At 38.3% G+C, this 13,589-nt stretch overlaps 1 protein-coding gene across 1 annotated transcript in view; it reads right to left on the bottom strand.

The window, feature by feature from the left end:
- The window catches only part of Kynu (kynureninase), a 129,075-nt gene that overhangs the window by 42,758 nt on the left and 72,728 nt on the right, over positions 1 to 13,589 (bottom strand). The window contains exons 9-10 of the mRNA XM_021194213.2: positions 11,980 to 12,078; positions 10,584 to 10,657 (exon numbers count right to left, since the gene is read on the bottom strand). Coding sequence (XP_021049872.1) covers positions 10,584 to 10,657; positions 11,980 to 12,078 — 173 coding nt within the window. The remainder of the gene's footprint in view (positions 1 to 10,583; positions 10,658 to 11,979; positions 12,079 to 13,589) is intronic.

Below are 13,589 nucleotides of genomic sequence, written 5' to 3'. Positions count from 1 at the left end.
CAGGCTGAGCAAGCCAGGGGAAGCAAGCCAGTAAAGAACATCCCTCCATGGCTTCTGCATCAGCTCCTGCTTCTTGACCTGCTTAAGTTTCAGTCCTGACTTCCTTGGTGATGAACTGCAGTATGGAAGTGTAAGCTGAATAAACCCTTTCCTCCCCAACTTGCTTCTTGGTCATGATGTTTGTGCAGGACTAGAAAACCCTGAGTAAGACACCATCCTTTCCTCTTAGCTCCAAACTTTGTCTCTGCAACTTCTTTCATGGGTATTTTATTCCTTATTTTGGGGATGAGTGAAGTATCCACCAGTTGGTCTTCCTTCTTCTTGATTTTCTTGTGGTTTGGAGATTGTATCTTAGATATTCTAGGTTTCTGGGCTAATATCCACTTATCAGTGAGTGCATATCAAGTGAGTTCTTTTGTGATTGGGTTACCTCACTCAGGATGATATCTTCCAGATACATCCATTTGCCTAAGAATTTCATAAATTCATTGTTTTTTATAGTTGAGTAGTACTCCATTGTGTAAATATACCACATTTTCTGTATCCATTCCTCTATTGAGGGACATTTGGGTTCTTTCCAGCTTCTGTCTATTATAAATAGGACAGCTATGAACATAGTGGAGCATGTGTCCTTATTACCAGTTGGAACATCTTTTGGGTATATACCTAGAAGAGGTATTGCTGGATCTGCCGGTAGTACTATGCCCAGTTTTCTGAGAAACTGCCAGACTGATTTCCAGAGTGGTTTTTCAAGCTTGCAATCCCACCAACAATGGAGGAGTGTTCTTCTTTCTCCACATCCTTGCCAGCATCTGGTGTCCCCTGAATTTTTGAGCTTAGCCATTCTGACTGGTGTGAGGTGAAATTTCAGGGTTGTTTTGATTTGCATTTCCCTGATGATCAAGGATGTTGAACATTTTTTTCAAGTGCTTCCCAGCCCTTCTGTACTCCTCAGTTGAGAATTACTTGTTTAGCTCCGTACCCCTTTTTTTAATGGGGTTATTTGAGGTTTTGGAGTTCAGCTTCTTGAGCTCTTTGTATATATTGGATATTAGTCCCCTATCAGATTTAGGATTGGTAAAAAATCTTTCCCAATCTGTTGGTGGCCTTTTTGTCTTATTGATAAGTCATATTTATAAGTCATATTTATGTATCATTTTGATCCACTCACTATTACTCAACTCACATGGCAAAGCAAGGAGAACTTAGATGGATATTCAGTAGAATAAGATATGTAGTGATCCTTACAATATTTAATTATCGATTTGGAAATCTATTTATACATGGCTATACACTCACAACACACATATGTAAGGCTACACCAGAATTCCTCATCATTTGAAAACAAACAGAGAAATGTCCTCTGAAATAAATTTTATTTATAATAGAGAAAATAGTTATTAAAGCATTGCCTTAAAATATTGAATCAAAAGACTAGAAGCATAGCTCGGCAGCTAAGAGTACTGGCTGCTCCTGCAGAGGAATGATGTTCAGTTCCCAACACCCATACAGCAGCTTACAACCATCTACAGCTCCAGTTCCAGGTGATGTGGCACCATCATTTGATACTAGATATTCTGCTGCAAAGACAAACACTCGTGCACACAAATCAAAAATAAATAAGTAAAAAAAAAAATGATGTGAAGTTGAAATAATAAAAGATTTAAATTTATAATCTGATAAATTTGAAGTTAAAATAATAACATTTAAAATGGTTATTTTGCTATTTGTTTTTATATGTATAGGTGGTTTTCATGCATGTTGTCTATCTGGCACATGCATGCCTGGTGATGCCAGGCCAGAATGCGGTGAGAGATCGCATTGCAGACAAATGTGAAGCGCTATGTGTGTGCTAGGATTAGAACCCTGATCCTCTGAAACAGTAGCCCGTTCTCTTCCACTGCAGAGTTATTTCTCCAGCCGTATGATACCATTTTTAAAAAGAAGAAACAATAAATCGATTGTTTATTTTGGATTTGCATTTTGAGGCAATGCTATGGTGGCAAAATATAATCCCGTTCATATAAGGTATAACTTTTTCTACAAAATCTTGGAGATGATTTTCACAGTTTATTTTTCTCTAAAGTCTTTTAACATTTCAGCTATTTGATTTAAAATTCTTGTCAGATATCTTCAACTATCTGTGCTAAAAATTCTAACTGTGGGATACCCTTGCCTATCATGAATCAGGAGTTTTTCAACTTCACTTACACTATGAACTCTCTGGAAATATCATACTTTATAATGAGTGTTCATTATACTTGTTTATCAACTCTTATTTACAGTATGAGACTACACAAAGTAATTAATAGAATTGGATGTCAATTTAGTTGATGAAGTAGGAACTAATTTTATAAGTGGGTGGTTGACCCATAAACATTTTTTTTTTTCTGGTAGGAAAATCTTTGTTACTCTGCATTGTGTTCAACACTGGATAATGCTTAGATAATGTGGAGCTCTCACAATTTTAAATTTGATGACAGTAATGACTAGCAATGAAATTTTTCCCTTAACCAAATATGTGATTTTAATTATTACCATAGTTGAGCTACTCCTAGACAAGCACTTTCCTCAGCAATCGTAAAATCCCTGTTCTAAGAGCATTTACACAAGGAGTCATTATGGGGGAGAGTCAGATGAGATCACTAAGAAACTAAAACAAAGTTTACATTTTAGATACAGCTTGGGACATGCCTCTATATGTATGTGGATATGGAAAATAGTAAATCCACAAACAAAATTGCATAAGCTTATTTCCACAAATACTACTTGTTTACTTGTATGAAACATGGTATAAGTTACATGGTATAATCTTTAATATCTTTTGGTAAGACATTTTGATACACATGTTTATTCTGTATTGGACTTCCTTGAGAATTATTTTATGTGCATAACAGGGGGCAACACAACGATAGCCTGTGTTTAAGATCTGAAATTTGTTTTAGCCTCTCGCTAAAGTTAGTCATAATCTTTTTAACTTACACACTACTTGTAATAATAACTAAGACAAAAGCCCTTTATGTCATCTCTATTTTAGAATTTCAATCAAAGGACTCTAAGTGGTTCCAAAAAGATGTGTCTATATGAATAAAAATTAGAGAAATTCTATCAAAATTCTCAATAGGCATCATTCTTGGCCACTTAAAATGTCCTCAAACTATCATCAATGGAAGTAAAACTTTACACAATGGGAGCATTTGAAGATATGCTGAACCTGTCGCAAGTAGGCAGCAACAACATTGAGTACCATGGTCTCACTGAATAATGTTAAGATTGTGAACAGAAATCATCTTTCTGCACATCTGATCCATTGCAATTCTCAAAGCAGAATATCCATTTTTATTAAAGCAGGTTATGGCTGAATATTGAGTTACAGCCTAAGGAGTCCTGCAGAAAAAAACATATCACATATTGAAGTTCTTAAATCAAAGGGACAAACATGGACCACATGAAATATAATCTTTGACATTTGTAAAGCTAACACAAAGTCAAGGTCATTTGAGTGCTGCTTGTCACATATTGTGATTGCTAAGCCTTTGAAATTTAAAGTACTACTTTCATATTATTTTATATTTACTCAGAAAGTCATATATAATATATGTACACAGATATTAAATGAAGTTATTCCCCCTTAGAAGCAGTTAGACCAAGTTTTTGGACAGGGGAATTCAAGAGACTTTCCAAACAACTTTGGCTACAGCTTCTCTCCTAAGTTTCTTTCCAGAACTTGAAGGTAAGACCTATTGCTGAAGAAACCACTTAAGACACAGTACTTAAAGGACTAAAGCTGGAATGGACCTAGAAAACCCATGCATGAGGACTGTCATAGTAGCTAAAGTTGCTATGTACACTACCAAGACAGGGAAGCAACCAAAAGTCCTAACCACTTCTAAAGCCTATGAACTACAACAATGACCAGAAAAAGCAAGATATCCTGTTGGATTATATTGATATTTATATTTTAGGAGTAACCAGCATTCATCTACATAGATTTAAGGTCCACTCGATGGGAGGGAAATCATAATGGTTGCTGTAAACCTAGCCAACTACTGGCAGCTAGTCAGGTCATGAATCAGAGGGTAATGTGCGACTGGCACTGCCCTAAACCAATATAATTCCTTATGGCGTTCTAGATATTTACCCTGCTTATACCTCCAGAAAAGAGTAAATCTTCACCTCTCATGAAAGTAGCTTCTCTTTGTAGTAGCCATGGATCATTCTAGGAAGTCACAACTGATCCAAATGGAAAGAATAACTGAGAGTGGGGAGCCAAACCCCACTTTGATACCTCACCCTCAGAGCAAGATGTGGATAATGTCAACCCCAATGACATACCCATGAGGGTGGTGGAGGAAGATCTCATAAGGTCCCATGCGACGTGGAATGATAGACAATGGTTGCTGGGAGGGGGAGAATCAATCTTCTCTTGGGATAACCCCCCCCCCGATAAGTTATCCAGCCCTGAGTGGTCAGCCCTAAACACATATGAGCAACACTAAATGGACTCAGCAAGTTATGTTTATATAACATACATGTATATATGATGGAAGAAGAGGTCATGAGCTTGAAAATCTAGGGAGACACAGGAAGAGCTGGGGAAGTAAAGGGAGGGGTGGCACGGACGTAGATACAAAGCTTACGTTTGAAAGTCTCAAAGAATTTAAATTAAAATATAGTCCCACATTTTGGGGCAGTTGTTAACTTTGTACATTGAGCAGCAGTTCATCATAAGTATCTGTTGAGGGATTCTCAATATGTAATTTTTCCTAGCTAGTTATAATATATTATAATCCTTAAGTGTGGGCTAGGATAAAATTGCAGGGAGAGGAGCTTTTGATGAACAAGCAGGTGAGATTGCTTGAGCTCTGATCTTTGCAGAGTAGATTGCCTCTGTCCTGTGATAGGCTCCTCATCCACAAAAAAAAAAAAAAAGAACTTAGAAATATCGCATGTAATCAGCTGTAGATAACATCCAACAAGCACCTTCTAACAGCAACACATGAGAAAAATTCTTGGTATAGATATGATGAATCAGGTTAATAGAGACATTACATCAAAAATGTTCCAAAATTATATAGCAAACACTAAGTTTCTAGGATGCACTTCATTTCCCTGGATTTATTCTACACCAGATGGACCACCCATTTCTGCATGGGTGTTCTTCCCACATTCATAATGAACATCTAAAATGTAGATGAAATTCAGCATACACCTGAAACTACCTTACCTTTACTCCTACCCACATTCTGTTCTTTATCTCTTTGAAAGCATTCATTATCAGACTGCTGCAATGTACACAGCACTGGGATTAAAAGAGGAATATGTAGCAAAACTATGTTAAAAGAATGACAATGACTTATTTATTTGAAATAACATCTTTAACCACTAGATGTCAGCCTTTTCAAGCAACAAAGCTGACTTTGCCAATTTTGTCATGATAGCCCTTAGATTCTTGCATTTGAGTTGAGGCTGTACGTATGATAATGAATAACAGAAACAACAAGAGCCTCTCTCTGAAGTTCTATGAAGACAGAGAAGGTATAGGAATTAGAAGTTTTATTAAACACAATTAAGCAACTGAAACCTGAAGCCTAACAATGGAAATACAATTATTAATTGGTAAAAGAATTAGCATATATACTCTGAAATTCAATTTATATGTGATATCTGCATGATAGTTGTTATTCACAGGAAAATATCCTTTCATTTCAAAATAGCTTTACTGAGCATCACTACTGTTTATGGAACCAGTCTAGTTGAGTGTCGTATTTTGACATTTTTCAATCCTCCTCTAACATTTTCCCAGGGATGCTCTTTGATTTGCAGATATACAGAGAAGGAAAACACACTTCAGAGCACACCGTGAAACTTCCGGCAGAGCACTAAGCTTCCCATTGCAAACAGGCAGAGATCACCAGGCTCTTGTGAAAGTCTGCAACATCCCTTGCCTACAGAGCTCTAAGTCCCTAACACAAGTGAACACATGATCCTGGGTTTGGAGGAGGGAATTAAGCCTAGAAACAGGAAACCCTGGAGTCTGTCATTCTGACATCACATAGAGAGAAGCTTTAAGGACACAACGAAATGAACAACAAACAGAGAAGGAAAAGCCAGTCTTCTGTAATGCAGCTTGGCTGGTTAAGCCTGACTTAAGCCCATCCATATGCCAGGCTGACTAGCTAAAAAGCAGTACATCAAAATCACAAAATAAGCATCAAAAGAGGAACTCCCTCTTCAGTATGGTTGGCACACCTGTCATAACTGAGGTGTTCAGAGGCTGAGGTAGAACACGCTGACTTCCAAACCAGTCTCCCTTGAAAATCTAAAACAGAAAGGAAGGAAGGAAGGAAGGAAGGAAGGAAGGAAGGAAGGAAGGAAGGAAGGGAGGGAGGGAAGAGGAGGAAGAATGAGAGATGTAAAAGAATTCGCAATAAGGTCAGTGGAAGAGAGAATTTAAAGAATACAAAGTTAGTCAGTTCTTCAAATCTCCACTGAACCTGGTGACAGCCAAGAATGATTTGATGCCCTAGAAGGTCAGAAACCATAAACTTTGGGGTTACCATTTGTGCTTGAGAAAAATACTTTCAATTGGGAAAAATGCTACATGTTCACTGGGAGTCAGCTCTGCACCCATTCAGTAAGGATGAGAGAATGTCTTAATGACAGTTTTAGAAATGTCACCCAATGATATGCTTCCTAAAGATTTGAATATATTTATGTAACTTTCTATGAATTGGTGACATATAATAAAATTAAGTGGCAACATTTAGTGCCTTGGGATACAGAAAATTATTCTTTCCTCAGCAAACTTGTGTATGCAACAGAGGCTGACATTATTTGCTTTAGGGGAAGTACATCGAATGTGTGGAAATATTGTTGACACTGCACACCAGCAAGAGACCATGATTTACGAATTCCACAGAACAAAGTGCATACTTAGTCCTTCCTGTTCCTCATGTGCTGCAAGAGAAATCAAGTGCAGCCCACCTCTGCTGGTAGGTCAGAGCTTAACTCCAGGCATGGCCTGAAGCATCTATAAATTACTTTTTCCTCCGTCCATCTGTAACCAGTTTACCCTTCAACTTGATATCACACTGCAGATCTTCTATCCTGATTTAAATGACAAAGGATGAGAAATGCCTGAGATAACTACTCATAACACAAGTTTGAAAAATATCTTGTATATTATCTACAACTAAGCAAGATGAAATGATAACAACATTTGTTATGTGTGTGTTGTATATGTGTTGTATATATATATATATATATATATATATATATATATATGTGTGTGTGTGTGTACTGTATGTGTGAGTGTTGTATGTGTCTGCACATTTCTATGCATGTGTTTGCGCATACGCCGTGGCGCACATGTAGGGAGTTCAGAGGACAACCTTGGATATCTCTCTTCCTGTTTTGCTTCGGTGTTCACTGCGACATATGCCAGGCATGCTGTTTGGCCTCTGAACTTCTGGAGATGCTCTGTTTGCACCTATAACTATACTACAGGCAGGGTGATATTATAACGTGTGTGCGACCACATCTGGATTTTTGTGGATTCTGGGAATACATTCGTATTGTTGGTCTTCATGCTTGGGCTAGTGCTTTATCCACTGAGCCGTCTTCCTGGCTTTTAAGCATGAGGACCTGTGTTCCGATCCCTAGCACCTATATAAAAAGCTGGCAGTGATAGTGAACAGCTGCAATCCTTGACTTGAAAGGCAGACACAAGAGCATTGTGGGAACTTGCTCTCCACCTAGCCTTGCCTGATCAGTGATCTCCAGATTCACCAAGAGACCCCGTCTCAAAATATAAGGTGGAAAGCCACAGAAGAAGAGACCTGAAGTCAACATCTAGTCTTCACACTTAGGTATACATGCAAGCACCACCACACACGTAATTAACACGTTTCTACACACACACACACACACACACACACACACACACCAAAAACATGACTTAAAATATGTACATTTTCTATTAATATGTACTAATCTTCTCTGAAGATTTGAGATATAGAGAACTCTTTAAAGCACTGACAGCACTATATATTAAAGGAAAATACATGCCTGGCTAAATAATTGTCCAAAGAAAAGCACATTTTAATTTTAGAAGCCTGGAATCCTGAAGAGACTTTAGACATGATTAAGTAACATACAGAAAATGATCTTAAATTTCTAGGATTAATATGCAGAGAATTGCAGAAATGGGAGGTGATCCAAGGTCTAGTAATTCAGATGTAATTTCTTTTAAGGTTAAATCATTGAGCCAGTGGCTAAGGGATACAGAAAACTAACCAATGGCACTGAGTCATATAGTGGCATTCTCTGCGGCCTCATTGAACACATTCCAGAACAAACACAAATAAGATGCAGAATGATATTTTTTTAATCTCCACAATAGATAAAAATAAAAGGCACACAATGAGTTTCTTCATCAAGTAAAAATACAAAAATGTGTTGGTATATTGCATTTGTGTTTTCACTTATTGTAAAATATGAAGAGATGGATGAAGCAGCCAGTATTATTTTTGCATTGTTCAATGTTCAGTTTCTTCAGGATTCATGTATAATTAAGTCTTGCAGGATAGAAGATATTCCTTACAAGCTTGCTTGTGGCACTGACAGCTTTAAAGGTAGATGCTATTTGAATAACAATACACTTAGGCCTTTATTAGGCACAGTCTGCCTGTCTTTCGTTTATATTGATGAGGAATAAGAAATTTTCTAGTATAAATTTTTTTTTCAATGATCTTTTCCTTATTCCCAAGCTAGAATCAATGATGAAGGAAAGGCAGTTCGGGTATCCAAATGTAGATGTGACAAATCCCCAGGCTTCAAATGGAGTGGAAGGAGGAAGGGAAAGGAGCAGGGAAACAGAAAACAAGAAAAAGAACTGCTGTCTCTTCTCGCTAGATGATGGTAAGAGGCTGATGGTAGGACCACGTGGCTATCTACTCCCTGTCTTAGCTAGCTTCAAGAGCTTAAAACAAACAACTTCAAAACAGGACCGTTAGGAGTAAGCATGGCAGCTATGGCTTCAGGTACCCTTGTGCCAGGCCTTTGTCCTCTCATACCCACACCCTTGCCCCACCTCCGTCATTCGGAAGAGACTTCACATCCAAGCAGTCTAAGAAGTACATCTTATTTTGTTCGTGCCCCTCTTTCAGTGAATGTCCCTGCGTTCCTCTTCCCTACATAGCTAGATTTCCTATGGACGGGAGTGAAATGATAGGTGTCACAACAAGGAGGGAAGTGGCAGGATAGAGTGACAAAGGGGTTCAGCCCAGTAGAGTCCTCCTGCCTCATCTGTCCCTTAGCCAGAATCACTAGTGTGGAAGATGGCAGTGGTGGTGAGAAGCCTAATCTGGGGCTGGAATTGCTGGGTCACTGCTGTTTGCTATTCGAGGACTTTTCATGGAGCTGAGCTGTCCACTTACATCTTGTAACTTGTTTCTCTAGTTCCCTCTTCTACAAAGCTAGCACCTCCTTTGTCATTCTCACTGATTTTTCCACCGTTCCTCCCTCCCTCCCTCCCTCTTCTTCTTTCTTTTGCTTCATTCTTTTCTTTCTTCTCTCCTTTCTTCATTCCTCCCTCCATACCTACCTTCCTTCCTTCCTTTCTTTCTTACTTGTGGGTTTTTTTTTTAATTCTCTTTATTTTATGATTTGAGATTACAATACAACATTTTCTCATTGCCTTTCCTCCATCCAAACCTCCTATGCACCCTTCCTTCCATGATCTCTTTCAAATTCGTGGCTTCTCTTTTCATTGATTGTTGTTACAAGCATATATATATATATATATATATATATATATATATATATATATAACATATATAACATATATATATATGTTATAAGCATATATATGTATATATATTATACATATGTACATACACAAACACATATACATATGTGAGGGAGAAGCACTCATCCCTTCCCACAGGCTTAATAGTTTAGAGCTACAAAATTTGTTTCATAGGCAGGATAAAACATAGTGCTGAAGCTAAGGGTGGGTAGCTTATGTGCTTCAAAATCAATCCCAATTACTTCCGTATTTGAGTCACAATTACAATTACTTCTGTATTTGAGCCCTTATTCTGAAGATGAGCTGGACAACTCAGAGGGCAAAACAATAGGAAGTTCATAAAGGTCCTGGTTCCAGTGGCTCATCTGACACCTTGGAATTTGGGAACTTAAACACAACCTGTGACTTTCAAACCACAACATTGTGGTTTGGGTTAGGAGACAGACTGTACTTAAAGCAATTGGCAAGTCTAAGCAGCACATTTAAAAATATCAATTTCCAGAGGGCTTTTGCATTATACCATTGTCTCTCCATGGTTGCAAGGAACTTATTTTGCATTGAAGTTTTCTTTTTTTATTAAATTTCTTATTCAGCCAATTGAAATCTTTGGAAAGCAATTATTTCTGAAAAAGCACAGCACCATTAATAGAGTGGTAAAATAATTATAATTGAATCCAGATCTTGTTCATGAGCAATTGTAGGAATGTTTAAGATCCTAGAAATACACACCAATTCATTCATACCAGAACAAAAGCTTGGAGACACTACTCACGCAGGCTTGACTGTATGAGCATGTTTCTCATGGACGAAGGCACCAGCCAGACCTCCAGCTCCTGAATTTAAATACTGGAAGACAAGTGAAATTCTATGGCTTTACTTGAATATATGAAGAAGATATAAACATTATTTTTAATTCAATAAAATAAACCAGCTTCAAATTTGTGATTATGTAAGCTTCTGGAGAAAAACAGAATGCTGGGTCTTATTGTTAAAAGAAACCAAATGAAAAAATTACTAAGTTGAAGATATGTGGCTATGTTATTTTCACCAAATTTTATTCAGATTATTGGGGTAGGAGACTAGGGTAGAATGAGGTTCTGGAGGGCCTTGCACATATTAAAAACTTAGCTAGCCTGATCATTTGTAGGACAACTAAGTCTAGCACCAGTGCAGATACAGAGAAGAAGCAAGAGACTGGCATCTAAAAGTGACCAGAGACTCATCAAAATGCTGACACACGCCCCTGGTGGGGGGGACATAAAATACTCAAAACATGTGTATGTGATGCATGAAGTTTTATACAGAACTACATTTAACTGATAGGATATACATGGAATGCTCAAAACAAAACAGAAACTGACCCCAAAGCTGCAGTCCTTGTAGAGTAGAGCCATTTGAACTACTAGGTGTGTGCTGCTCTTGCACACTTCTTACCTTAGGAAGTGACCTTTCTCTAATCCCCAGCTCTGCTTTGGCTGTTTTTCATGTATCTGTGTTTTCTTGCATCAAGTCCTTCCTCCGGGACACGCCAGAGGTGTCCATGGAATGCACAGTATCACTTGTAGGTAGCAGCTAAACTAAGTTCTAACAGATTTCAAAACTTTTGTTCAAGTGCTCTATGCCAAACAATTACTAATTTATATATGTTGAAATATTGTAACTTAGTTTTCATATCCACAAAAAACCAAAGGCATCAATCAATGTGAATTATGCTCCAAGTATGGAGTCTTTCTCTATATTTAATTTATTTTCATAGTAGCCAAGACATTTAATGAATACATTTTCTATAGTTGTAGGAATAGAAAAAAGTTAGTTTTCGTGTTACTCTATCATATGACCTCACTAGTCCCTAAAGAAGAAAACATGGCATTGGCAGAAATAGAACGTAAGTTATGGACCAAGCATTTTCTTTTTTTGTTTGTTAGTTTTTTGTTTGTTTGTTTTTTGTTTTTTGTTTTTTTTGAGACAGAGTTTCTCCGTATAGCCCTGGCTGTCCTGGAACTCACTTTGTAGACTAGGCTGGCCTCGAACTCAGAAATCCGCCTGCCTCTGCCTCTGTCTCTGCCTCCCGAGTGCTGGGATTAAAGGCGTGCGCTACCATGCCCAGCGAACATTTTCTTTGATTAAAACCAATGTGAAATAAAAGGCTGTCAGATATTATTTCCTACCTTATAGGAACACCAGCAGGCAAAGTCAACACCCCAGTCGTGTAAGCGGAGTTCAACATTTCCAACTGCATGTGCTAGGTCAAAGCCAACAAAACAGCCCTGGGGAAGAACATTCAAGCTTTTGATTTGTTTCATGATTAGGTCAAATGACTCAAGCCTACTGCAGTATGTTGAACAGTAACATGTTCTGATACCCCAGCTCACAACATTTGACCCATAACTCCTTCAACCCTTTAGGCAGCCCTCTAGACAGAAGCCATCTTCACAAAGCTACTTCCTTCTTCACTACGTTGACATCTTCGCTTGTGGGAAAACGCGGGTAGGGATGAAACTTCAGGTCCAGCAGGAGAAACAAAGTCAGCACTGCCCAACTGAACTGCCTTGATTACACTCACTCCAGAGTTCATTTGTGGGAGACAGAGGGATTTACTGAAATTCTACTGGTGAGTATTGTAACAGCGTAGTAGCAGGTCCCTGCTCCCAACAGATTCAGAGTCCCAAACACATCAAGGCTGCAGAGTCAAAGACCCCTGTCCAACCCTCTGAAATCCGCACCATGCAGTACTCTCTAGAAACAGAAGGCTCTAAGGTATTTACCTTTCAACTCAGCACATCTGTGCTCACAATCACCCTGTAAGCCTTCCTTTTCTCATGCATCCTCTGTCTTTTACCTTCCACTTAGGCACACATGTTTTATGCTGGTTGTGCTTTTGTTTGTCCATTTTTCAGCTGGTTTTAGATGGCTTTTCATTTTTTTTCTACCCAGTTTACTCTCAGTCATTTCATTCTAGTCTAGTCTGGTCTACGCTATCCTTCCATGCTGTCACATGTTATATATTCTATCCCCCCCCCCCGCCATGGCTTCTCTTCTTGTTATCATTCTTAGCCCCCATTTCTTTTCCTTCTTAATTTTAACATCCAATCAATGTAGCAATCTCTAAATTCTGTAGCTCCTAACTCTATCTCAACTCTCCCTTCCTAGTTACTTAGCCTACCTTAATCTCTTTCCTTCAAAATCAATCTAATACTTAGTCCTTCTACTTATTTACCTTACTCCACTCCCCTTTCTAACCATTTTAACTAAAATCTGAGTATACTACAATATGTCTTGCAATAGTCTTTGAGGCCTCTGCCAGTATGAAAATTACATAGTGATAATACCAAACAAGTTTTCTCATTCTCCCACTTAATGTCCCACTGAGGGCGTTATACAGAGTTTATACCAGGTATCTGGAGCTCCAGGTATGAAAAATTATTTCCTGAATTATACAATCTACACTTCCTCATCCAAATCCCACTTGAACAGTACAAATCCTCCAACCAAGAGAATATAGCTGATTAAAACTAAACCAAGCGAAGAAGTCTCACCAAATGCATATTCCTCAATGCACTAATGAAAGAAACGTGAACAAACAAGACATCATCTCCTCCAAAAAGGATTGCTCCTGCAAAAATGGCTTCTAGTGTAAGTGAGGTGCTCTCCTAGCAGACAACTTAAAATAATGATCATAAGCATGTTCAAAGACACAGATAGGGAAACACACTAAGGAAGGGTGTTAGGTCCTGCCTTTTACAGGGACGCCAGAGCACAGCAGCTGGAGCGCACCAGA

The sequence above is a fragment of the Mus pahari genome, chromosome 3, assembly GCF_900095145.1.
Source record: "Mus pahari chromosome 3, PAHARI_EIJ_v1.1, whole genome shotgun sequence".
Classification (NCBI taxonomy): domain Eukaryota; kingdom Metazoa; phylum Chordata; class Mammalia; order Rodentia; family Muridae; genus Mus; species Mus pahari.
The sequence above is the reverse complement of the archived record's forward strand: the minus strand, read 5'-3'. Positions and strand labels throughout refer to the sequence as shown.